At 40.7% G+C, this 27,500-nt stretch overlaps 1 protein-coding gene across 1 annotated transcript in view; it reads left to right on the top strand.

The window, feature by feature from the left end:
- Positions 1 to 27,500, top strand: part of LOC137258046 (phosphatidylinositol glycan anchor biosynthesis class U protein-like) — a 48,908-nt gene that overhangs the window by 3,710 nt on the left and 17,698 nt on the right. The window contains exons 4-9 of the mRNA XM_067795591.1: positions 4,555 to 4,617; positions 5,089 to 5,192; positions 6,378 to 6,478; positions 6,835 to 6,932; positions 20,170 to 20,327; positions 23,268 to 23,411. Coding sequence (XP_067651692.1) covers positions 4,555 to 4,617; positions 5,089 to 5,192; positions 6,378 to 6,478; positions 6,835 to 6,932; positions 20,170 to 20,327; positions 23,268 to 23,411 — 668 coding nt within the window. The remainder of the gene's footprint in view (positions 1 to 4,554; positions 4,618 to 5,088; positions 5,193 to 6,377; positions 6,479 to 6,834; positions 6,933 to 20,169; positions 20,328 to 23,267; positions 23,412 to 27,500) is intronic.

Genomic DNA, 27,500 nt, shown 5'->3' with positions numbered 1-27,500 from the left:
ACTTTGTAGATATATCAATCAGAACCTAAAGTGGTGCCTTTCGGTACTACAGGATTTTATTATATATTATTTTCTCGGTTTCAATGGAAACAGTTTGGACTTTGTCTCAAAAGTGAGACGTGTGTTTCGTTTCCGGAGCAGATCTCAAAAAGTTCCTAATATCTGTCTGCAAAACTTGGTAGATATGTGTGCCAGACCCCAAAGTGGTGCCTTTTGCCATTTACAGGTTTTTGTGATTTATAATTTTCTTGGTTTCCATGGAAACGTTTTGGACTTAGTCACAAAATGGAGGGATGGGCTTCATTTCCAGAGCAGAACTCAAAAACTCTTCAATATTTTTCTGCAGAACTTTGTAGATATATCAATCAGAACCTAAAGTGGTGCCTTTCGGTACTACAGGTTTTTGTGATTGATTATTTTCTCGGTTTCAATGGAAACAGTTTGGACTTTGTCTCAAAAGTGAGACGTGTGTTTCGTTTCCGGAGCAGATCTCAAAAAGTTCCTAATATCTGTCTGCAAAACTTGGTAGATTTGTGTGACAGACCCTAAAGTGGTGCCTTTTGCTATGTACAGGTTTTGTGCTTTATCATTTTCCCAGTTTCCACAGAAAGGATTCTGACTTAATCTCAAAGTGGAGGAATGGGCTTTGTGTGTGGAGCACAACTCGAAACCTTTCACCCAAACTTGGCAGATATGTGAGACCACAAAGTGGTGCCTTTTGCTATTTACAAAGTTCTGTCATTTTTTTCTAGTTTCCATGGAACCAATTCTGACTTAATCTCAAAAGGGAAGGATTGGCTTTATTTCTGGAGCACAATCAGTTTTGATATCTTTCAACAGGTCTTGGCAGATATATGAGACAGATCTTGAAGTGGTGCCTTTTGCTGTTTACTGATATATGGCATTTATATTTTTCTTGATTTCCATGGAAACGAATCAAACTTAGTCTAAAAAATATCGTGTAACCTTCAGATGATTTGTCCTTTCAAATATGTGTTAGCCGGGGGCATATGTCATCTTCTGATGATTCTTGTTCAATGTGTAAGCGATTGTTATGAATCTATTCCTTTCGCATATGTTTTAAACTGTTCGGGTATCTAACATTTTAAACATGTAATTGGTGCGCTACAGTTAATCTGTAATTGGAAATTTTGTATGCATATTTTACCTGGATTTGCAGCTTATCTGGGCCTCTGGAACAGCTGATATATACCGCTACAGGAAAATTATCTTACAATAAGTGGAACTGATGGAATTGAGTCTTTTCATCGATTATTTGCTTGATTGACTGGCTTTTGTCTAAGTGTTGGGTAGTTTTTTGTTTTCCAGTAATATAACAAACCATAATGACTGAAACTAGGTATATATACATAATGTAGTGTGTATTCATAATTGTTCCTTATCCTGAATCTTACCAATTGCTGATCTCATTAGTCTCTCATTATAGTGGGTTCCCCAAGGACAAAAGAACATAAATAAACCCTTTGCTCCATGCAGTGGCATGGGAACCACGTGGTCTTTCAGGTTAACTGGTCACTCTCTCTGTTTTTGCCCAACAGAAAAGTTGGGGAATACTGTTTCATTGATTCAGTCTCAGGCATCCTGCCAGTCCAGGTGCATCACATAACATTTGAGGTGCAACACTATGTTTGGGTTGTCTGTTAAAGTGTCTGTTTGCAGCCAGCAAACAAATAGCAATTTTTCTTGTTTCGTCTCCATACACATTGGCTTGGACAAACAATACTTCAACAGCCTGCTCACAAATGTCCTTTTGTCCACTGGCAGTGATCCTGCTTATCTGATTTTGTAAATGAAGGATTGAGACTCATTTTGGCTTTGTCTTTATTGACCATTGACAACATAATTTATAAAATCAAGTAGCAACAGCAAGACATCCAATTCTGAGACTTCTAAACTGGCCAAATGATTTCATTGAAGACCAGAACTGATCAGGCTTCGTGTGTGAAGCATATAACTAATATTGTCACCAACCAAGGATATTTCTCCAGAGGAAATCTATGTTCTATGAGGAATTTATATGAGGAAGAATTGTGCCCAGTTCACAAAATTTAAAGAATTAAAAATCATTTCGCTCAAGATCACATGGACACGTGAAGTTAGGCATCCCATTACCATACTGTCCATAGACTGAGAATCCCTGGCCCATGTTATGCTTCAGAGCAGTTGTTAAGTCTACAACGTAATCTTTGCAAAGAGACCCAATTTAAGATCAGCTAAAATTAATTGCCATGCAGGTCTTACCAAATCCACAAAATCAAGATTTACTTTTTTTGCACCAAAATAAAAAAAAGAAGTTACCAAAGGAAGAATCATGTTTTCTGATCAACTCATGATGAACATTTTTGCAGTTAGTGTGATTATGCAGTTAGTGTGAGTTTGAACAAAGTACACAATATTATTTATACATATTCCTACTCTTACACTAAAACTCAAACCCAAGTATCTCCATTCTTCTATACTCTTCAGAAAAAGTAGGGGATAATGAACTTTCAGTTTGTATAGGAAGTGTAAATGTTTCAAGGACAAGCATCTTATGAACACACCACCATTTCCCTCTATTACCACCACTAAACACAACGCATGATATGCACATGCACAATGCAGTAGCCCCATACACATGCATGGGGTCCCATTCTTGATATTGACAATTTTGACACTCATCTGCATCACACATTTGTTAGTGTTCCTTTGTAGTCTTTTGTTTTGAAATGCACCAGTCATCTTTTAAAAGTGACTACATTCCAAATAACTATGGTTGTAAGGAAGTGCAAATTTTGATGCACTCTCAAAACATTCAATAATATCATATCAACATTGACTCCGATAAATCTCCTAAATATTTTTAATCGTAAATAAGTCCCCTATTTCTTTTGAAGAGTATATATGAATATAAACTCCTCAAAAATAGAAACGCAAAAGGGAAATATATCTGGTTAATGTATGCAAATGGAAATTTTGTGTTACAAAAGGTGAACATATGGCTTGAGACAGCCTAAGGAATGCATTTTCATCAAACAATGTTCATTAAGATCACACATTTCCAATAGACGTGTGCAAAAGTGACAAATCGCCAAAACGCAACTGTGTCTGTTTGAGTCACCACAGCAAGTTCATGATCTGCATGTGCAACATGCACAACCAGCTCTATAAAAGTGTAGGGTTCCCGAATATCCTCCACTTTGGTTACAACTGCCAGCCCAATGTGAATAATGCCAAGACTGACTGAAGCAGAGGAACAACGCTATTGGGCGAGTGGAAGCTGGCATAAGCAGATCTGAGGTTTCCAGATTCTTCAATGTGTCCCCTAGCACCATATCCAGACTCTGGAATCGCTACCAACAGCAGGGATCCACACATGACTGACCCAGGTCCGTCAGACCAAGGGTGACTACTCCAGCCCAGGGCCACTACATCCTGTTGCGCCACCTACGCCAAAGAACGACCACTGCCACCTCTACTGCCTCGGCAATACCAGGTCACCATAGAATTTTGGACCAGACTGTGCGGAACCGTCTGCAACAGGCAGGGTTGCATCCAAGACGACCCGTTCGAGGTGTCATTCTGACACTGAATCATCGACAGCGTTGACTCCAATGGTGTCAGACACACAGGGTCTGGCCTCAAGTACGATGGAGGAATGTCTGGTTCAGTGACGAATCCTGATTCCTATTCTGCAGAGCAGATGGAAGGGTTCGTGTCTACCGTAGGAGACGTGAACAATTTGCAGCGAGCTGCATACAGGAAATTGACAGATTTGGTGATGGAAGTGTAATGATGTGGGGGCGACATCTCTTACAATGCTATGACACACTTGGTGCAGGTGAGAGGCAACCTGATGGCACAGTGCTACATGGACGAGATTTTGCGTCTGCACGTTGTCCTCATTATGACCAACATCAACGCTGTTTTTCAACAGGACAATGCCTGCCTGCATACAGCACGCATCACCACAGCCTAACCTGCCAACAACAATGTCAGCGTTATGCCATGGCCGTCCAGATCCCCCGACTTGAACCCTATAGAACATCTCTGGGACGAATTGGATCGACGTGTGCGACGGCGACAACCCCAGCCACAGATACTGCAACAGTTGGCTGATGCGTTGACCACTTGGTGGGCTGCTATTCCTGATGATGAGATGTCAAGTAGTGATTGCCGCGCAGGGAGGTCACACCCGTTACTGACTGTGTGGGACGGTACATGTGACGTTGGGAATTGTACTGGCCACTAACTAAGGGTGCCGTCATGTTGTTCAAGTCTGTGCAATTTCGCATTCCTACTGCTAGTAATTTCTGAATTATATAAATTTGAAATTTACCATACAATATGGCTTTGCGTTTCCTTTTTTGAGGAGTATATTTCAGACTAATATATGTGAAAATGGAGTTGCTTGCTTCCATAGTGCCTGTGTGTGTCAAGGATGTGATTGGATGAGATGTTTTTCTGTTTTGGAGACTGAAGAGATACACAGTTATTTTGATCAGTTTAAGATTAAAATGATATGTTTACTCTTAAACAATACACCATTTGCAGTTACTGGATGTACTCATCGGTATGGTTCTCTCCAGAATTGCCAAAGAATTTGGACGATATATGGTAAGATTGTTGTTACATCAGGTGGCTGTCTTTGACTTGACTTCTTTCATAAATCTGGTACTAGCTGCGGTACATGTTATACTGGCTATGGAGGTATTCTACCACACTAGTTAAACAGATCAGTGCTTTATGTCACACTGTGTAATCTTCTGTAGTGCTACATGTCACACTGGTCATACAGGTGTAGTTCTGCATGTTACTCTGGTCATACAGGTGTAGTGCTGCATGTCACACTCGTTAGACAGGTGTAGTGCTGCATGTCACTCTGGTCATACAGGTGTGGTGCTGCATCTCTCACTGGTCATACTGGTGTAGTTCTACATGTTACACTGGTCATACAGGTGTAGTGGTGCATGTCACTCTGGCCATACAGGTGTAGAGCTACATGTGCCATGTTACATGTGAACAAATTGACACTTCTTATTCTTGGATGATCTACACTGACATGTCATGCTAGAGCTCTTTCTTCAGCTGGAGAAACAAGCACAGGGCGTATCCAACTATGCAGCAAATGTTGAGAAGCTAGTTCTTCGAGGCAGTGATCTCAGGTGGTTGCAGACATATGTTCTGGTGGCGTGAGTATGTTTCCTTGCTAGAAATTAAATCAAGTTATTTTAAATTGATATCTTTACAACAGTATACAGCTTTCTTTCTTGCTGTGATTTTAAAAACAAATTCAAAGCGTTCACTTCCCAGCATGCCCCGGTGTTAATGTGTCAACATTTCTTTCTTCGACCAAAGTGATAGGACATGTCAGTTACACTCTTGAATTATGATATAGATTCTCCATGTTTATCATTTAGGTTTTCTTATGTTAGTCTTTAGGGTCCCTCTAGTCTTTGTCCTAACAACTAGTTTCCCTGTTTCCCGTATCAGTGAGTGCTTAAAGTGTTTAAAGTATCCTGTGAGTCTCTTTGATGAATACTTGTCAGATATACCACTCCATAAGGCATGTCACCATGTCTACCCTGCAGACACATTCATTGAGTCTGCTATCCACTCTTCTGCATCTTAAGAAATGACATTTTAACACACCTGTGGGTGAGATTGAGAAACTAATGTGAGAAAACTGGTATCATGCATATGTATGAGATTGATTTGCAGTCCCATGATTGGCTACTATATGGTGACGACCTAGGGTCAGATTATGATAGACTACTTTCCTGATTAATTATTATTCATTGATAAGTTACTCATGTCAAAAACAAACAAGTTACTCATACCAAAAACAAAAACCTTCACACCTACCTGTTATTTTCGCGATTGAAATATAAACAGATATTTGTCCATGGAAAACAATAAGAATAATTATAAGACAATTCTAGTAATTTTCTAATTCATTTTATTAAAACTGTTCATTAATTAGAAATGGCTCGAACAATCAGTGATACATGTGTAAACAATTCTAAGAAAGTAGCTGTTAGAGATATGGCTGTGATTCCCTTGTAATCTTCAAAGTCTTCAACACAGATACTTTACTGGAGAGAAGTGTCATGTATCATCTTACAAATCATACTTGACATGATAATCTCAATGCCTGTCCATTTTGAGATAGATTTGGCTCCTGGTTTCTTTTATAAATATTAATGAAGATGACATTTTTCACTGATAAAAATGGTGATTCTTTCCATATAGGTCCATTCCTACAATTCTGCATTGTTCTGCTCCTTTATGTAATCATAGCAAGGAAGAATATTGCATACTGTTGTGTCCGGATAAGTAAACAAATAGGGGAAAAACTAAATGTTTGAATTTTTCAGGCATTTCTTGAACCCATACAGCATTGCAGTTTGTCTTTCCAAGTCAACAGCAGTGTTCACCAACCTGGCAACTGTGCTCACTATCCTGAATGCACTACAAGGTAGGCAGTCTGTACATTGTCAGGAATGTACAGAACCTTTGTGTTCTGAGATGGCTGTTGCATGTACTGAAACAATAACTGAGATTGGTATGCGCCCATATTCTTCATCTTACCATTGTAACATGATCATAGGTGGTTCTGAAGTATTTGTTTGTTCATGGGTCATTATTGAAAGTGAATACCCATGGCTTCCATTTGTCTAGAATGCTAAACTTCTATAAGAGGAATTTTTAAAATGTTTAGAAGATAGAATTGCATTTTTAGAAGACAGAATGTTTATCTTGCCAGATATGAAAAGTTGTAAAAAATACTCAGTCTGTTCGTGACATGAGAAACTGTCCAAATTTGTGTTTCAGGCAATGAGATCCTGTGTTCCCTGTTCCTAGCTTTGGCAGCCTACCAGTCACTCTATCCTTTTGTGTACATTGTGCCTGTTGCACTGCTATTTTATAAAGTAAGTGTCTCACAATGAACTGCAGAGGTTTTAAGACTTGTCACTTGTTTGAAATGAAACATTGATAATGTCAGTTAAAAGACTCATGCTTATTCTTCTTATCCCCACCCACAAGAATGATAGTGAAACACTTGAATTAATTGTAGTTCCCTTGAAGAGGATATGAAAGTTCACTCACCCATGACTTGCCTTCCTTGAGCGGCCAGCACAGTCACACAGCTAATCATGCCTGTCACTCTCTCCTTTATTGCCCATGTGGATGGTTGGGGGAGCACTGGAGTCATGTATGTGGCACTCTATTCTTTCATATTTAGATCCTATTATCCAGATTTAGCTGTGTTATGTGTATGGTTCTTGGTTATAATTAGCATTCTTTATATGTCAGAATTATGTGTATTTTGTGACATTTTTTCATCATGTAGTTTGTTTATGTATGATGAAATCTTGCAGTCACTGCAGGTTCCGGTTATCAGCAGCTGATCCTCACCCCCAGTGCCCTTCATGCATTTATCCATGTTCTTCCAGCTGGTGTTGCAATTAATTTATCAGATTCACTATTTAATTGTTATTTATATTGCACCAGTTGAGGAAGTCATCTCATGCTACTGGTGTTAAAACCTCTAGATAATGCCAGCAACCGTATGTTGTTGACTACTACTGAAATTCATAATCCAGGTGAGTTGCAGAGTACATTACAGTGGCAATCATCTGTTGCTGTCAGGACTTAACCATGTCGAAGGAGAGGCCTGCCATTACTGAGTCAGTGTTGGTGAAGAATGAAAAGCACACATTCATATTGTCTGCGGTGCAGACAAAAGTTGTTTTCATCTAGAACCTCGTTGAAGTCATCTCGTTCCGGTAAAACAACACATCAGAGGACATTTAATGAAGATATTGTACCTCCTGCCAAAGCAAACATGAAGCTGATCCTCTGATACTTTTGCCTGAAGTTCCAGGAAGATCTATTAGAACATCAACCCAGGCTAAATCCACGGCAAGACAATTGTCCCCTGCAATCACAACAACTGTTCAGTGGTTCGAAGACCAGCCTCCTGCAATGCAGTTTCTGTCACCAGAGACAACACCATCAAAGCTGCCATATGTAGAAGATGATGCTTCAGCATTCATCTACACTGCCTCAGTTCTAGCACATCAGAACTCCAACAAACATTCAGAGAAACACAGGCCTACAAGAACGTGTTTCTGAGAGATCTACATCCTCATCCCACTACTCCATTGTGGAATATGACATTTAGAAATGTTCTCGTTCCAGAAGATCCTAACGTTCGGAAGACTCAGTTGCCATGGAGGAAGAAGGTTCCATTAACGTTCCTAAGACTACAAGAGACTATGAAGTCAAGTCCGCAGATCTTCAGCATTGGAGAACATCAAGTAGATGGGAATACACTTTGAGATCTAGCCACTCCACAAATCTTCAGCATTGGAGAACATCAAGCAGATGGGAATCCTCTTCGATATTCATCAGAATCCCACAGCTCTCACAGAAATAGATCAGTGTCATCACAGGAGGAGGAGGAATATATGCGAAGGGAAGGTTCACAAAAGGAAGGTTCACGAGGGGAAGATTTACAGAAGAAAGGTTTGCAAAAAGGAAGGAATTGTAGTGTTTTCATTCATCTAACTGTACCAACAAGGGACACAACACCGTGAAACCTTCGTCCTTTTATTTTACAGCCACCACACATGGCTACCGGAGTACAGACGCTAGCGCGCCACACGCATGAACTGCACAGGCTTTTACAGCATACAGGGATGCTGTGGCCAGGCCATGGGACCAGGTTGCTAAACAAAACATGGTTGACAGCAGACAGATATAAAACAAACAAAAGGTGTATTCTACACTTTTCCCCTCTTTACGAAAAGTAATTAAAATTAAACCAATGAATTTGAAGTAAACTGCGTTTAGTGCCAACAGTTTCAAGGGAATCAAAACATTTTTTTAAATGTCTTTGTATCCCACTTAACTCTCCTGGTCACGATGACACTAGGTCACTGGAACGTCAGGTCACACAACACTAACTCACACTGCCCTACTGGAATGTTAATCAGAAAGCCTCTCTGGCTTTTTCCGCTCTATTGTGGGATATCTTTTCACTGGACTTCCAGGGACAGGTATCCTTTGTGCCGTATGTTTATGTGTAGTTTGATGCGATGCAGATGGCATGACATCACATTGGGAATTTGGCAGTGTTGCCGCCCTGATATCTGCACTCGAGTTAACATTTACCTGCACATCTGAGGTAGAATTTCTCACATCAGTGCTGATATCTTCAGTAGGAGCTGACATAACAATATCTGACGCACCTGCCAGATTAACCAGCTGGTCGACATGACGCTTCCACACCAGGTCCTTTACTTGAACTCTGTATGTGACAGGACCAAGGGCCTTTAGCACCACACCCTTTAACCATTTTTCTGTTCCACCCCTATAATCTCGCACCATCACCGGGTCACCCACCTGAAAGTGTCTTTGACTGGAGTTTCCATTTGATGATACTTTTTTCTGCATGGCTTCGTTGAGGTTTGGTTTTAACAGATCCATTTGGATTCGAACCCTCCTTCCTAGGAATAACTCAGCAGGAGTAGTCTTTGTTGCTGTGTGAGGAGTTGTTCTGTACGACAACAGAAATCTGCACAGCTTTTGTTGAAAAGTACTACTGTGAGGCTTCATTGCTTTCATAGCTGACTTGAAAGTTCGAACAAACCTTTCCACCTCACCATTAGAGCTTGAATGGTAGGGTGATGATTGAATGTGCTTTACTCCATTCTTCCTCAGAAAGGTAGAAAATTCATCAGAAGTGAATTGTGGCCCACTGTCTGATACAAGTTGTTCCGGGATACCATAGGATGAAAACAACCGTCTCAAAACTTGAATAGTATTCGCTGCTGAGGTCGATTTCATTGGTATCACTTCAGGCCATTTTGATCGAGCATCCACAACAATAAAAAACATCTCACCCATAAACGGCCCTGCAAAATCAACATGAGTACGCTGATAAGGATTCGTAGGCCAAATCCAAGGGTTGTCTCTGGTCATGGTTGGAGAAGACTGAACATTTTGACACGATTTACAACTCTTCACAACAGTTTCAATGTCTATGTCCATGTTGGGCCACCACACATGTAATCTTGCCAGCGATTTCATCTTAACTATCCCTGGGTGAGCATTATGTAGACTTTCCAAAACGCTGTCTCTGTACTGATCTGGTACAATTACCCTGACAAACAGTCTTCTTCAGTACTCAGCTCATCCTTCTTCCTGAAACAGGAGACAAGATCCGGAATCTTATCTGCATCTGAAGGCCACTCACAAATGGTGAACTGTCTCACACTCGATAAAAGTTTAACCCTGGATGTAGCAGCAGCAGTTTCCTTTGCTGTGATGGGCAGTTGCTCAACCTTGGCTGTGTGGACCGCTGTGGCTTCACTGGTCAAGAAGGAAAGCATAGTCTGAGGCTGATCTGTGGTTTTCAGAGGAAGTCGAGACAGACAGTCAGCGTTAGCGTTTTGTCTGATTGTCTTGTATTTGATGTTATAAGTATATGCAGATAGTTGTATGGCCCACCTCTGGAGTCGAGAAGCAGCAAGGACTGGAATCCCTGTTTTGGGTCCAAAAATGCTGGTCAGAGGCTTGTGATGCGTGTACAGTGTAAAATGTCGTCCATATAGGTATTTATGGAAATGTTGTATGCCAAAGATGATTGACAATGTCTCTTTTTCAATCTGAGAGTAATTCCTTTCTGCCGAACTGAGTGTTCTTGAAGCATATGCTATGGGACGTTCACCATTGTTTGTAACATGTGATATGACCACTCCAATACCGTGACTAGAGGCATCCGTTGCCAACACGAGAGGTTTTTCGGGGTCATAATAAACAAGCACATCAGATGTTGTCAACAAACACAGAGTTTCTGGAACGCAGCTTCACATTCATTGTTCCAATCGAAAACAACATCTTTTTGTAACAATCTGTTCAGAGGAGCACACAATGTGGACATATTTGGAATGAACTTCCTATAGTAGTTCACGCATCCGAGAAAAGACTGCAGGTCTGTTAGATTGGTTGGTGGAGGAGCATCTCTGATAGCTTCAACTTTAGCTTTCGTTGGATGAATTTCTTCATTGTCAACCCGACAACCAAGGTATTCCATTGAGGTGTGTAGAAATGAGCACTTAGATTTGTTCAGCTTAATACCATGAGATTCCAACAGTTCAAATACATTGTCAACGTTTCGCAGATGTTGTTTATCATTTTTCCCAGTTACGTAAAGGTCATCAGTGAAATCAGCGGTGGCTGGAAGGGCCTGCAATACTTGATCCATTACTTTCTGAAACAGCGCTGGTGCTGAAGCGACACCAAATGGCAGTCGGGTATACTGGTAAAGTCCTCTATGTGTGTTGATAGTAACATACTTTCGGGATTCTTCATCCAAGAGACACTGTTGAAAAGGATGAGATAAATCCAGCTTAGTAAATTTCTTGCCTCCATTCATGTTGTTCAGCAAATCTTCAGGTAGAGGGAGAGGATACTGAGGAACTTCCAGATCTTGATTGACTGTCAGTTTATAGTCTCCACAGATTCGAACCGCTCCTGACGGTTTCAGAACAGGTACAATTGGTGCAGCCCACTCAGAACAGTCTACCTTTTCAATGACACCAAGTTTTTCTAGTCTGTCTAACTCATCCCCAACCTTTTCCTGTAAGGAGTAGGGGACTGGTCTAGGTTTGTAGAACTTGGGTTTTGCGTCAGGCTTAACAGCAAGATGAAGTTTTACTCCCTTCACAGTACCCAGGCTTCCATCAAATAGTGAAGAATACTTTGTCATCAGCTCTTTAATTTTCTCACGAGCAGGATCCATTTCTGATGCATTGATCCTCTTGATTGAAAACAAGTCAATCTGTATTTTGGATAACCAATTTCTACCCAACAAAGGTGGTCCTTTCCCCTCAACAACATGTAACGGAAGAGTGAAAGTTTGAGAGTTGTAATTAACATCTACTTTTATTGTTCCTAGCAGTGGTAGCTTCTCATTTGTGTATGTTTCCAGATGAGGGACAGGTGAAGGTTTGATTGACACATGTTTGAACTCCTGTATGTACAGATCTGCTGAAATGAGTGAAACTCCAGCACCGGTATCCAATTCCATGGCAATTTCTGTCCCTTCTACTGATATCGGAATGACAATGGGTTTGTCAACTTTCACAGTGTCGACAGAACACAGTGAAAATGTCACTATTACTGTCACTATCCGAACTCATTTCGTTGTCAACCGTTTCAATGTGCTTCACCTTAGATGATTTTTTCTTCAGTTTATCTGGTTTGTATGACTTCGAGACTTTGATTTAGTCTTATCTGGACACTTCCGACTCAGGTGCCCATAGTTACCACATGAGTGACACTTCGATGACTTGTGAAAACAGTCATCACTTTGATGGTTTGATCTACCACATCTCCAACATTCACGAACAGGACACGAGTTATGATTTTCCTGTTTCTGTAACCTTTTTGTGAGTACTTCTTGTCTGTATGTCTGGTCAGCACATTAACTTTGTGACTAAATTCATTTGTTTCCTTGTTAGTAGCTTCCATACCCAAAGCAATTTCAGTGGCTTTCTTTAAGTCCAGATTCTTTTCAGCCAACATTTTTCTTTGCGTAGCCGATTCAGTGAGCCCACGTACAAATATGTCTCTCAATGCATCATCAAGAAAGTTTCCAAAATCACAGTACTCACTCAGTCGACAAAGCTCTGCCAGGAATGCATTCACAGTTTCACCATGGCGTTGTTTCCATTGGTACAACTTAAATCTCTCAGCTATCACCAATGGTTTGGGATTTATGTGGTTCTTCAGAATACCACACAGGCCATTGTATGACTTTTCAGAAGGTTTTGCAGGTGAAACTAAAGTTCTCATTAGAGAGAATGTTTCCCTGTCCTACTACAGTAAGCAGAATAGCCTTCTTTTTGTCAGAATCTGTAATGTCATTAGCCACGAAATATTGATTCAGTCTTTCAATATGCTCAATCCAATCTCCACTTTCGGATAAGGAAAATTCTTCCATTCTACCATTTGATGAAACAGCAGCCATCTTTAACCGCACAGCACTCACTACATCAAATGCTTTCAGTCTCACCTTAACGCAGACGAATGTTCGTTGCCAATATTACGTTCTGAGCAATTCCCATCCTCGTCGCCAATTTGTAGTGTTTTCATTCATCTAACTGTACCAACAAGGGACACGACACTGTGAAACCTTCGTACTTTTATTTTACAGCCACCACATGTGGCTACCAGAGCACAGACGCTAGCGCGCCACACGCATGAACTGCACAGGCTTTTACAGTATACAGGGATGATGTGGCCAGGCCATGGGGCCAGGTTGCTAAACAAAACATGGTTGACAGCAGACAGACATAAAACAAACAAAAGGTGTATTCTACAGGAATGTTCGCAAAATTAAGGTTCACGAAGGGAATATTTACAGAAGGAATGTTTGCAGAAGGAAGCTTCACGAAGGGAAGATTTACAGACAGAAGGTTTGCAAAAGGAATGTTTGTGGAAGGAGGATTCACGGAGGCACAGTTCGGTAGACCTGGAATTATCTGAGGGTATATATGCAGAGGAAGAGGGCGACTATTTCTTTTCTGAAGCAGAGATCACATCTTTTGACAGTTGACTTAGCATCCCCTTATAGGAATAGAAAGCAGTGTCCAATTACAAGAAGCAGGAAGAAGACTTTGACACCCTCATGATTCCACCAATTGAACCGATTTTCAGGGTGCCTGCAAACTTCTGTACAGTTTTCGAGAAAGCAACTCAGAATCAACACAATGTTCATTGCTAAGAAGTTTCCTCTTTATCACATGGACCCCTTTATGAGAGCGACTGACCTAGATGATGACTTAAGGCTGATCAACGAATCCGGTGACAAGTCATATAAGGTAGAACATTGCTCAGCTTGACACCACGACTACAAGGACGTTCTTTGGCCTGGCAAGATTTAGAGCGATGAATGAGGTGTTGATATCTAGGTTGAAGAACCCTGAAACTGAATTGGATAGGATGATGCTTTCAGCACTACATACTCAGAAGAACCAGCACTCCATGTCTGATTGCCAGGCCTCGACGTCGAAGGGTCTCACCCAACTATGGAGACAAGGTCTTCTATCGTCATGTTCCTGCAGTGACAGGTTCATGTAATCTCTACTAAGGGCTCTTTAGGCAGTGCCTGCTATCTTCAGCTGAGCGATCAACAATGTTTCAAAGGAAGTCATGTGATTCCAGAGAAGTCATGATAATCAAGTCGATTGACATGTTGGCCAATGTCATCTGTCAAATGTAGCAGAGGCACAGCACTAAGTCAAAGTTGTAAGTTTGAAGTTTATGCAGTGCTTTTTACCCGAATGATGGGATACAAGTTCATCAAGAAGTTAATCAGCTAAGACAGCAGCTAAAATCAGAGTTGGAACCAAAACATGACCTTCAGATACTGGGAATTAGGTTCATCACAACACTGAATCATATTGTGGTCCCAGAAGATCTTTGGGTCAGTATTGAAACCAGGATTCCAGAAGCAGCCATCCCTCAGTTGCCACTACGAACATGGCAATGTCTCTTTGGTCTACTCATGTCACACAGGACCTGACTTGTAGGGGAGGACTACATACATACATACTTGTTATGGTGGATTCACAAGTGGAATGTCTGCGAAAAGACCAACTGAGAGGAGCCAGTCTTTGACATGCACCTTTCCGTAGATGAATCCCTATATGGATGGGGATGCCTCTCAATAACAGAGTGACATGAGGGAAGTGGTCAGTGAGAGTCTGGTTTCTAGATCTTACACAAGAACTCAGAGGTCCAACCCTGAAACTACCTTGAGTGGCCAAACCTACTTGTACATCTCTACACCAAGCAAGTTTTTGTAAATGATCTAACATTCAAGCTACACATATGGAGTGTATGAAGACTTAATTGAAGAATAGAGGATACTCTTTTTAGAGCAGCGAAAGTAGTAACCTAGTGAAATCCCAAATATGGCATATGTTGTATTTGACCACTTTCAAAAAATGGCATTGTGTAATCATAGTAACCTTAGTTTTGCAGATCAACCTGCAACTTGCAACTTACAATGACAAGTGGCAGAGATTTCAACAAAATGCAGTGCGGAAAGGCTTCACAGTGAGGAAAGTGATTCATCCTCAAGTGGTGGAATATCTGTTTCACCTTAGATATTTGAGGCAGTTGAATCTTGCAGCAATCAGTTCAGTCATCACGATGAAGTTGAGCTAAAAGCTGATGAAAGTACCAGAATTACTTGCTCTACTACACTCCATCAAACTGGAAGACCAGCAGAAGAAATTCATAGCACCAACCTGGGATTTGAACGTAGTTCTACAACATCTCACAAGTGATGTCTATGAACCACTAGAGCAATCAACCTTCAAGCTACTCACACAGAAAACTCCTTGCCCCGGCCACAACAGCATGGATGTCAGAAATACATGCGCTGGACTTTGGGTGAACTAGATTTGACGTATGAGACCATGCTGTTGTACAGCACTATCTATGACCCTCGGAGTGAGTGAGCATGTTGAGTTTTGCGCGACACTCAGCAATATTCCAACTATATAGCGGCAATCTGTAAATAATTGAGTCTGGACCAGATAATCCTGTGATCGACAACATGAGCATCAATCTGCGCAATTGGGAGCTGATGGCATAATAATAATATAATAATATGTCGTATATTATGGCGCCAAGTGTCCAAGTGATTGCTTTCGGCGCTTCGATGCTTGCTTTGATTAGCTGCCAGTGTAGTTTGACAAGGATTGGTGTGATGTGTAACCACTTCCTGCTTTTGATGATGGTGTGTGCAGCTGCATTCTGAACGTGCTGTAATTTGGTGACAAGATCCAGACATACATTACCCAGTAGACTGTTACAGGAATTCAACCATGAGAGGATAGTGGGTCTGGCCAAATATCAACACGTGACGGATGTTGGCAATGTTCCTCATGTTGAAGTAGCATGTGCGACATACAGTATTTACATGGTCCTCCATAAAAGGTCCATGATGACCACAAGATTTCTTACTGTTGTACTGAAAGGTAGCATGGAATTACCAATCTTGATCGAGTCCACTTTAATCTTGGCCTGATTCATGCAAGATGTCAGGTTCGATGTCATTCCATTTTAGCTTATTGATTGACATCCAGGATTTCACATCAGAAATGCACTGTGAAACATGAGCTATCTGAGATTTGGACTGATTAGGAAAAAATGACCTCTGAAGCTGAGTGTCATCTGCATGGCAGTGATGATGTACAGAATGCTGGTTGATCAGCTCACCAAGGCTATGCATATAAAGAGTAAACACCAAGGGTCCCAAGACTGACCCTTCTGGAATTCCATACTCCATCTTCATGTAAGTGTGATCAGACACCATCAATGAGGACGAACTGTGGTCTGTTTTGCAAATATGATGAAAACCACTTTAGCATGTTAACACATAGCCCAAAACGGTCCTGTAACCACACAATGAGCTTGTTGTTTAAAGTGTCAAAGGCAGCAGACAAGTCGAGAAGGACAAGCACACTTGTCTACGGTTTCAAGTAGAGTATCCATAACACTGATCAGTGCTGTTTCCGTGCTATAATTTGGTCTATAAGCTGACTGAAAAGGATCATAAAGACCATTGTCACTGAGATGTGTCACAAGATGAGTCTTCACAGCCTTTTCCAAGAGCTTCGCCACATAGGAAAGGTTAGATATGAGTCTGTAGTTAATTAGATCTTCGGTAGCTAGTCTATTCTTCATCAGTTTAGGTTTCACTAAAGCACATTTTAAAGAAGATGGGACATAACCAACAGAAGGACTGAGGTTTATCATCATGGTAAAAACTGGCAAAAGAATATCCAGGAATTCAAGCATTAACCGTGTTGAAATGGGATCCAGAATGCAATAGGTTTGTTTTGATTGAGCAGTGATTTTTCTAACTTCAACCTCACTCAAGTGTATAAAGTTGTCAAGATGAGCCTGGCAGGAAGAATGTGAGAGTTGTGGAATGAATGCTGGAACAGTTCCATCTAAGTCCAGGCAGATCTTGGTAATCCTGTTTGAAAAGTGATTACAAAATTCTTCTGTAAGAGATGATACATATGAAGTGTAGGGAAGACTAGAGTCCTTCTTCCCCAGAAGGGATGACATGAAGTCATAGAGTGCCTTCGTAGATATAGACTCCTTCACATGAGACAGACAATAACCTGCCTTGGCTTTCCGGATCATCATGGTTGTTGTGTTCCATGCTGACCTAAAGATCTGTCTGTCGACTTCCAGTTTAGACTTTTGCCAATTCCTCTCAGTCTTTCTGCGATGCTTCCTGGCAGCAGCGACTTCCTTGGAGTAGAATGGGATGCTTGATCTCTCTGCGATACTATTGACAGTACAGGGCTCATGTTTCTCAAGGAGTTGAGTCATGGTGGTGTCGTATGACTCAGCATCTGAAAAATTCTTTTGTAAGAGGTTTGACTGCAGAAGATCATGACGAAAATCTATTCTATTCACGCTTTTGATGTTACGACAAACAACCTTCTTGATCGGTCGTTCAGGAAGTTTCATGAAGAGGATTTGCTAATACAGCATGATGATCAGACATCTGACTGTCGACAACTGACATGTTCTTTACAAGGTTATCATCTAGCCGGGTGATCACCCAGTCAAGAGTGTGTCCAGATCGATGGGTTGGTTCTGCCACATGTTGGACTAACTCATGAGATTCCAGTAGCTTGACAATTTTCTTCACTGTTGGGTCATGGGGGCTATCATATTGAAGATTGAAATGTCCCAGTAATAGAAGATAGAAAAATAGAGTGGTTGTCAGTTTATTTTTCTTGGATGGAGGGGGCTGGTAGATGCACACACACCTGAGTGAATACTTTTGACAATCAACAACATATTCATTAATTCAGAGGAGTCATGTGATGAAATAAATGTGTTATGACACTGTTTCACATTCAAATGTGACCTGTGAATGAACATTGCCAAGGCCACTGCCTTTTCCACTTGTCGTCGGAACATGCTTAAATGTTTAGGTCGGCTGGGTTAACTCTTTAATTAGAGCCTCATCACCATGGCAACGAAACCATGTTTTTGTGATAATAAGAATGTCAATCTTATTCTCAATAATAAAATCTACTATATCCAAAGTTTTGTTTCTGGCGGATTGTGCATTCCACACACACAATTTGAGCGACTGCGACTCATAACACATATCAGTGGTGACGTATTTCTCAGATATTGTCACATTATTTGATTGTCCAGTTTTAGCTTTATTTCTGCTTCCACCCCTAGTGCTACTCCTGGTAGGTTTTGTAACACAGACACTAAGAGCTCTGATTGAAGAGAGTACACTTGATGAGAGTCTGTATCTGTTGCTGTTCAACGATAGGAGTTCATCTGAGGTGTAAATCGTGCTTGCCTCCCTATTCAGTAAGTAGGGCCTGTTGATTGTCTGAGTCACACACGTCTTGTCCAGCAGATTGACTCCAATCATGCTCACACTGTCCCCAGCTGAATCTGGCTAATAAATAAATTGTGTATGTACCAAAATAGAAAACAAAATTTTCCTGAAAATGCACATAATCCGGATCTTAAATGCTTCTAATTTTTTTAAGAATGATCAGAAACTGATTGATAAGTGTCCATGCCACAGCTTACAATACTGTAAGCAAAATAGATATCCAGAAATGTCACTTGATGTCAGAGCTGTCACAGCGTGTCAACCAAGTCAGCAAGTCTGACCACCCGATCCCGTTAGTCGCCTCTTATGACAAGCATAGTCGCCTTTTATTGCAAGCATGTGTTGCTGAAGGCCTATTCTACCACTGACCTTCACGGGTCTATGACCCTCGGACCAGAGGACACCTAACACTTGTTCTGGAGTCCTGACTGAGCCCTGAAAATTTATCTTCTAAAGACTAAAACAAGGATAAGGAAATTCAAGTGCCTATTCAGCTTGTTGTCCACACAGAGAACCGTAGAAGTCTCAAGAATGATACTTTGAAAGAAAAAAACCTTACTAAGGGCCTATAAAAGCAGCAGGACTTTGAATCTCGAACCTTCCAGCCCAGATGAAGTCAGAGTACTGGCATTCGCATTCACTCTGCAGAGAAACTGCTTCATGTCATCGATAATACAGGGCTGCCTTTGGAAGTTGGATATACTGTTTGCCAGCCACTACATCAGAGACATTACCTCTGAAAACGTATTGGGTATTAACCAGTTTGGGCCTCTTGTTGTAGCACAACAACATTTCCACGAAGGCACTGAGTTGGAAATTGTACCTTTTATCATGTTGACTTGATAACCTTCACTCTGGAGAGTTTTGGTTGAGAGTCAATGCACACGGTCTAGACTAGACTAGAATGAGTGATTGAGACTCTGTACTGGTAACAACATTGGTTGTTGATTCAGGGGTCATAACTTATTTATGGTAAAGATCTTATCATAATCTATGGGTTGTTATAGATAACTAGTAAGAAGATACTAGTATATCTAAAATCCACACGAATGTTTGAGCAATTCACTTGGGTTAGAGAAGTATGACATGATGTGATCCTGCGAAGTTGGCAACAGAAGTCTGACGAACCGAATCCAGGAAGTGCTGTTATGCAGAACCCACGGGAGGGAAAAGGATTATCTTATGACAGCTGATAAATCCAAGAGGTGGCCTGACTCAACACCGTTCTGTCGGATTCTGGAGGCATAATAAGTACAATATGTCAGGATAAGGAAAAATGTGTAATTTATTAGATAAAATTGATTGTAACTATTTTGGCGCGAAAGGGCTCAAGGGAGGCAACTCAATGGTGCATGAACTTTTACATGTTCTTCATGGAAGTGATTCAAATGTTCCACTATCATTCGCATGAGTATAAAATATCAATTTTATCTAAAAAACTTACATTTTGTGCAGAGGTAGAAACTCAACTTAACGTAGAACTCAGTTGTATGAAAGTGTATTATTAGGTTCCAAAAATTAAATTTTAGCACCATCAAAACTACAGGTAATATTGAAAATCCACTTACTATCAACTATCCTTTAGCAATGCTGATATAAAGCTTTACAATAAATTGAAGAAATATTTGATCAGTTGGTTAGATGTATGTATACCACACAAAGTAATCAAACCGACAACCTGCTATTATTTCCAGAGAGCATACCCGAAAGCCACGTGTTACACATCAGCAGAAGCAGTGGGCAGTTATCTGTACACTTGTGCCGGCTTCCTCATTTTCATCTTGCTACTGATAGGAGTCTCATATGGCCTGGAAAATTCCTGGAACTTCCTGTACTCAACATATGGATTCATGTAGGTTGAGTACACAATACTTTTGATCATGTATCCCTACCTGTTTGTGGAAGAGGTAGAGCAGTGCTGGGCAATATGGTTCATTCTTTTGTTTGATCCAGAGGGAAAATTGTACAGTATATTGTAATAGAAAACTTCCATCTATGTTATCTACTGCTAACGTTTGTAGAATTTCATTATCACTCTTCCACTTGCTGCATATTTAATGTCCATTGGTATAATTAGAGACAGGGTTTAATGTGTCTGTCTCATGAATATCAAGCTTTTGTAGTCAGTAATGGTAAACAAAGATCTGGGAACATACCATTATAGGCCATATTGCAATCACCTGTCAATCAGTAAAACTGCATGTTGTGAAAGTATTTGTCGATGTGTTTCCTTGTCCTGCAAACTCAAATCTAAAGCTTGCTCAATGGAATATGGTATGTACTTGTCCATGGGAAGTGCTGTCATACTAATTCATTTACTATTGATTAGTCACTGATTTGACTAACGTTAACTTCTTTTTAGACAGTTTTCTCGTTGGATAAAGTTCCCTAACATAGGATATCTTCAGATCTTTGTTGAACAGTTGCAGGACTAACGCCTGAATTTTGTGAGAGTGTGACACTGTTTATTCATTCCCTGCATTAATACACAAATTTATTCAGATATCTGTCTCTGATATAAATGAATGAAGCTACACAGAAAGAATGAGTGGATTATGGAAGTGAGCAAGGAATATGTGTTCAGTCAGTCAGTGCCATTATCCCTACAGCTGCTGCAGTTTATATTTGCACTCTTGAGTTTTGTGGGGCATGTTGTTATATTTGGATTAAGCGATACCTTACGACAAGCAATCTTCTTACAACTTATCTCCATCATATATCAGATTTGCATCTATCAAAGAACATATATCATATGAAGTAATATGTCAAAATACTGGGTCTGTGATTATGTTAAGATTCAATCACACTTGTCAAATGTGAGAGGAAGAAAACACAAACACTCTGACGAGGTTTGAAATGTAGAAATGTCTACATAAAGTGACCTATCCAGTTTGAACTTAAATGACAGGGGTAACTTTAGTGTTTCAGGTGGTTGTATTTTACTTGACATAGTTTTACTGTACAAGAATGTACAGAGTAGCAAAGCAATGTAAAGTACATGTTTAGTAGTATAGGGAATAGCGGTTCTATGATGCATAGGTGCACCAAGGCCAAGGAGCCTCCAAACAGCCACCTCAGTTCCCGCAGCCCTGAAAAAAAGTTTTGTGCAAATCTAGTTCCAGAAGACAAAGAATTCTACTGGTGGAAGTGCACTCCAATAAGAGATATTGTGGGTTCATGGATATAGAAATGCCAGGAACCAAAGCCTATGCCAAGATCCAGTCAGGTCGTTTGTTCGTTCATGAAGCAATGAGGAAATACCACATATCACAAACCAGATATACGAGAATCGGAGGCCCTGCTGGAGATGTGTTCCTGTGTCTTGCTATTTGTGAGAGAAACAAATCCTTGAGTGATCAGGCCACACCTACTAGTGCTACCAGATACCTCACCAGTTTCTGGAACTGTATTTGCTGTGCTTTCGCAATTTCATAGAGGACGGCAAAATAGTGGATTTCGTCTACATACACCCAACCAACCAATTTCGGCCCGCAGCGGGCAAACACCAAATCATTTTTGCCAACAACTGCTCTCCAGAACCCAAGGACAGATGCAACCACTGATGCACGGACTGCCTTGCTACAATATCAGGACTTCCCACCATCTTCGAATGGGACAACTCAACTTGCAAGTGCAGAGCCATTGACCATTGCATCGACAGCAAGAAATGTGTTCTGTGGAAAAATAAAGTGATAGACTACATACCCCGGGATGGCCTCCCACTGGAGATTTTGGAAGAAATCGAGATCCCCAACTGCATCTAGAATATACAGAACCTGTACGATGACTGTGCTCTCTGGAGCATTCGACACAAATTACTCCTCGACAGATTGGCGGACAAATGTCCATGCATGAAGAAAGATTCTTGTACCTTCCGGCAGCTACAGGGGAAAGCAGAACTGTCTTTTACTGTCTAGAAAGCAGTCTTTTTGGCCTTCCCCAGCCTTTTCTCGTAGCTTTTCGTTCTCAGAAGAATGCACCATGGGATTCTCCTTTCATGATGCAGCCTCTGCTTTGTCGCATGCCTCGAGTTGGAAGCAAGGAAGATTTCCTCTGTTGTATACAAGATGGATGCTCAAAGATATACAGTGTATGCACAGTACAATATATATTTCCAATTGTGTATGCATTTTTTCTACCCCATATAATGGAGGCCCCTGTGTTGGACCGTGGAAACTGGTTTGGGTGTTGCTGTCTTCTTGTGTACCTTTCATTCGACTGGACCAGTGTGCTGTGCTCCCAGATCTCATGAACAACTTTTCAGAGAAACATGGCGACCATCAAAAAGTAGGTCCATCTTTGGATTGATTGTGCCATCTGCCCCACTTTCTGGATATGGAAATGGGTCTCTTTTGTTTCTCCTCGATATTTTCTACATCCACCTCTAATTTGTCATTGTTGTTGTCATCCAGCCTAGAGAAGATGATGACCAGCGAAGTCACTGTTTGCTCCACACGAGACGGCAACATTGACTCAGTTTGCAATTCCATCGGCGGTTCTGCGGCAGTCAGTAATGCCGATCTGTACTTTTTTTTCGGGCTGTGGGAACTGAGGTGGCTGTTTGGAGGCTCCTGGACCCTGGTGCACCTATGAGTCATAGAACCGCTATTCCCTATATTACTTGCTTGTTCGAAAGAGATTCCTGTTCAGGCAAACTGAGAATGAGAGCACATACAAATCCACCTGACTGCTTTCACGTTGCTTTACATGAAAGTTTCGTATTTGAGAGCTGAAGGAGCTTGCTAATCATAAGCTTGATGTGCTTCTAAATGCCATGCATTTTATATTTCAGCCTGACTGTCCCTGATCTCAGTCCCAACATTGGAGTCTTCTGGTATTTCTTCACTGAGATGTTTGAACATTTCCGAATCTTCTTCATTTGTGTTTTCCAAATCAATGCAGTTGTATATACTGTGCCTCTTGCAGTCAAACTCAGGTCAGTCAACAACACGTTTTATGAATCTGTTATAATTTGCTGTTAAGTAGATAATTATGGATAACATTGCAACAGACCAAAGTGGGCCAACTACATGGAAGATGAAATGTGTCAATACAACCTGCTCTTGTAACTTTTACCTAAAAGGAAACTGCCAAGTTAGACAGAAGGTTCATTCAGTCAAAATATTTGACTGTGAATACACAGTGCCATGTACAGAGGTAAAGATAAACTGCATATCCACATAAATTACACAAATATTTATCTGAAAACGCAATTCCTATTAAGTATGTTCCGTACAAGTATGCTTGTATTTTTATTCTCCGACATGTAATGCAGGGGAATATAGTCGATGCCTCCTCAATCTGTCTGGCTGTCTGCCTGTCCCTCTGTCCGTAAAGTAGTATGGTTAATAGTGGTTCTTGACCATGCCCAATATAAGCTATGTAATTTAAAATAATGTGGATCTAGACCCCTTTTAAAAAAACTCCAAAATAAAAACACACTACTCGTCTTCCTTCACACAAGCCTATTCCCTTTACTACTCAAAAGTTTAAATGTGAATCGATCGACATTGGCTGAGAGAGTTGGGGTCACACAATGCAGATGGCCTCGATAAAGTCTGCGCCGGCTGAGAGTTGGTTACAACCTTATCAGTAATCATGTGCTATATTCAGAGTAACTATATCTATTATGGGCTCAGTGTCATATTCTTGTCTTATCATGTCGTTTAGGTAGCCGGATATACACATATGCAAACTATCAACAATGAATTCAGTCAGAAAATACTCTTTGAATGCATGTTCATTAATAACAATAGTCAACTGATAGATGCAGTGCCCTAATTCTTGTTAACAATCAGAGGTTCAACATCAGTCAAAGATATTTTTTGTCAATGGTTACTTATGGTGAAAAGTGAAATTTGTGGTAAAATAAACCACAGTGAGGGTTATTGTTCTTATCACCGAAAAGATAATATCAACTATATGTGCTCGGTGTGTGATATAGGGATGAAAGGTCATTACCGATTATCCCATAGCGCGGATAAAAAATGATTTCAGCTTATTTACGAGAAGAAAAAAGACTACATCAGTGAAGTTAAACGCTTGTTTAAGATCAAGGTATGATTTGTAATTCCTCACGAACGAATCCTCTACATGGCCCATTTTCCAAGAAATACAGGTTAGGTTGCCTGTCGATCCACTCGATCGATATTTATGTTTTCATAGAGCAGATAGGATCTATAGCACGTTTACGGGTGTCTCCCTCATGTTCACCTGGTTGATATAAATATCTAACGAGTGCGCGATCTGGATTTTTTTGTTCTTTTTTATGACGGGGTGCTGCCACCTCCACTGCAACGGATTTCATATGGATTGCGTCAACTGGTCTTGTGGGGGTCCTGTGGACAGCCGACTGCAAGTCACCCCAGAGTAGTCTAGTTGTTTCATGATTCATAAGGTCAACCACCCGTGGAAGTCACACTACCCATTCTCTATTCCTATGAGGGGGCCTAATTCAAAATCACATGAATATTGGTGTGCAAACAAATGTTCAGCTATGGAGCAATTGAATCTTCTGACTGTGGCTTGACTTCAATGTTCTCCTGCCACACCCCTCCTTACCTTGACATGGGTCGACTTGCAACACAGAGGGCCACGTCAGTGGAGTGCATTTGTATATGCGCTCGAATTCACGGGCTACTTGCACCGTGTCCTTTGCTGTCAAGGGTTCGGCTTCCTTATAGCAGCTTGCTACATCTACAACTGTCAGTGCATACTTGTAGGTTTTACCTCTGACTGTGTCATGTGGAAGAAACAACAGGTCGGCCTGGTGAACTTGATTAGATGTATGAATACCAAATTTTCTCCTGGCTGTATATTTCGGTGCTGGTAAGTATACTTGCCATATAGCTTGTTTTTGTAACTAGGTTTTGGCTTTTTCTTCTGAAACATGTGCAGCTTTAGCTAATTTTTTAATAGTGTCTGCCCCTTTCCAGTATCCCCGCGGGCTGTTGTAAACCTTCTCCATTATGTACATGTTACTTAAATATTTGTATGCCCATAAGCGATAAGTGTAGGTATTGACACCACCTGAGCCTAGTCATTATTTAGTATCCATCACTAGCTTCATGTTGACATGTTTTCGTAAATTCTCCATCGTTTTACTGAATACGGAGTTGTTCATTAGTTTGTACAGGTTTTTCTCAAAGTCGTTAGTGGCCAGCTTTCACAGATCCGTGTTCATCCTCATGTATGATTCCATAAATGGGCTTTGATTGAACTTCAGTATTCTATGTACTTTAGTCAGCTTCATACCCGGCGATAGATACAGCTGTAAATTACGATAGAGAACGATATACTTTGTTTTATTCATCAAATTCGCTACCAGTTTTTCAATGGGGGATACCCCCATTACCCCCAAGCAAGTTATGTTGGTACTCAGACAACCAGTCTTGATCAACCCTGAACCGTTCGGTGTTCTAGTGGGTAGCTGTTGTGAGACTGATTCAATTCCACTGGGTACTCTAAGTCCACTTCGAGTATATAGCCAGTGGGGCAATCCAGCGCTACGCTCATGACATCCACCAGTGGGGACACCCCACACCCTATGCCCACAGACTGGACCCATTCAAATCCCCCTGTCTCATAGCCCAGCCGTATATGTTGTTTTCATCGAGGTAGAGTAGGTGGTTTTTAGGTTCATTAGGGTTACAGCCTTCCACATACATGTTGTCAGCTTTATCATAACTTTTTGATACCATGGAAATACCCTGCGTAACCCTTTCTCAGTTAAGAGATGCATAATGTAATCTGTGAATAATTCTAACTTCACACCTGTTTTCTTCAGTAGGGTATCCCACGATAACCCAGGACTCAAATAATACCATGCGGGGTCCAACCCGTATTTCTTTCGAACAAGTTTTTCTGAATATCTCAAACACATCAGCCAATAGCAACACATCCATTTTTAAGTATAAATCTTGGTAATCACCTAGATTCTTACAGTTGTTCTTACAGATTCGCCTAGTTGTTCCCATACATTTTTCGCGTGTTCGTAATCATCTTGCGAGACAGACGTGTCTGACAGCTTGTTATAGAAGTGGTCAATGGGAGGTAACTCTGTCTCATTAAACTTACCCTTATCTAGCAGCAAAGCTCTAGTTTTCTCTTCTGTGTACTGATAAGTTATAGCTAAACCGTCTGGGTTATTAACCTTTGCCAAACTGTCTAGAGGCGACAACAGTAAACTGAACACTGTCTATGAATCTCAACCCATTTAGTGAAAAGGATATATATCTCTTCATATTGTTTGGGATACAGGACATGTTGCCTTCTACCTTTACCTGGCTCTAGGAAACCAGTGAAGGCAATTTTCGCAAAAGTGTTTCTTTCCCTCATACTTCCATTGATCATACAACAGTCTACTAAAATTCTTAATCCGTGTATTGTGATATTTTTCACCTTGTTACCTTGAGGTATCATAAATATATTGATTTTTCTACACCCATCCTTATACAATAAAGGACTTATCCAACTATTACATTTTTACCTTCATGTCCAAATACATTTATAGCTATGTCTGGATTCTGTTTTTCTATTTCATTGATCTGAGAGATGGGGAAGGGTTCAGCTATACCTGCCCAATTTATCCCATCATCTTCCGGATAACAGGAAAGTCTGTCAGAATGTGTTTCAGCTGGAAATTTAGCAGATCTTGTCACTATCCTCATACAATTGTTACCATGTTTCTTAACATGAACCATATCGTGTTTATCCTTAAAATGTTTAGTGAGCTGTAAATACGATCCACCTCTCAATGGTACATAGTTTCCTATATCCAGGTAGATCATATTAATCATATCAACAACCCAACCAGACCCCCTATTAGTGTAACATTCTAGTGTTTCTCGAATTTTCCCAAATGATCTGTCTATAGAAGAGTTGATAGTATCTGGTTGCATTGTTACTTCTTGATAACCTCTGAAGTAAACATTGGTCTGGTCAGTTGCTTCATTCGCCTGTTGTTTCTCTACTGTCTTCTTTAATGCGAGTTGAAATTCAATACCTCTTAAATCTTTCAGTTCTT

This window comes from Haliotis asinina, chromosome 12, assembly GCF_037392515.1.
Source record: "Haliotis asinina isolate JCU_RB_2024 chromosome 12, JCU_Hal_asi_v2, whole genome shotgun sequence".
NCBI classification, from domain to species: Eukaryota; Metazoa; Mollusca; class Gastropoda; order Lepetellida; family Haliotidae; genus Haliotis; species Haliotis asinina.
This window is presented reverse-complemented; position numbering and strand designations above follow the sequence as displayed.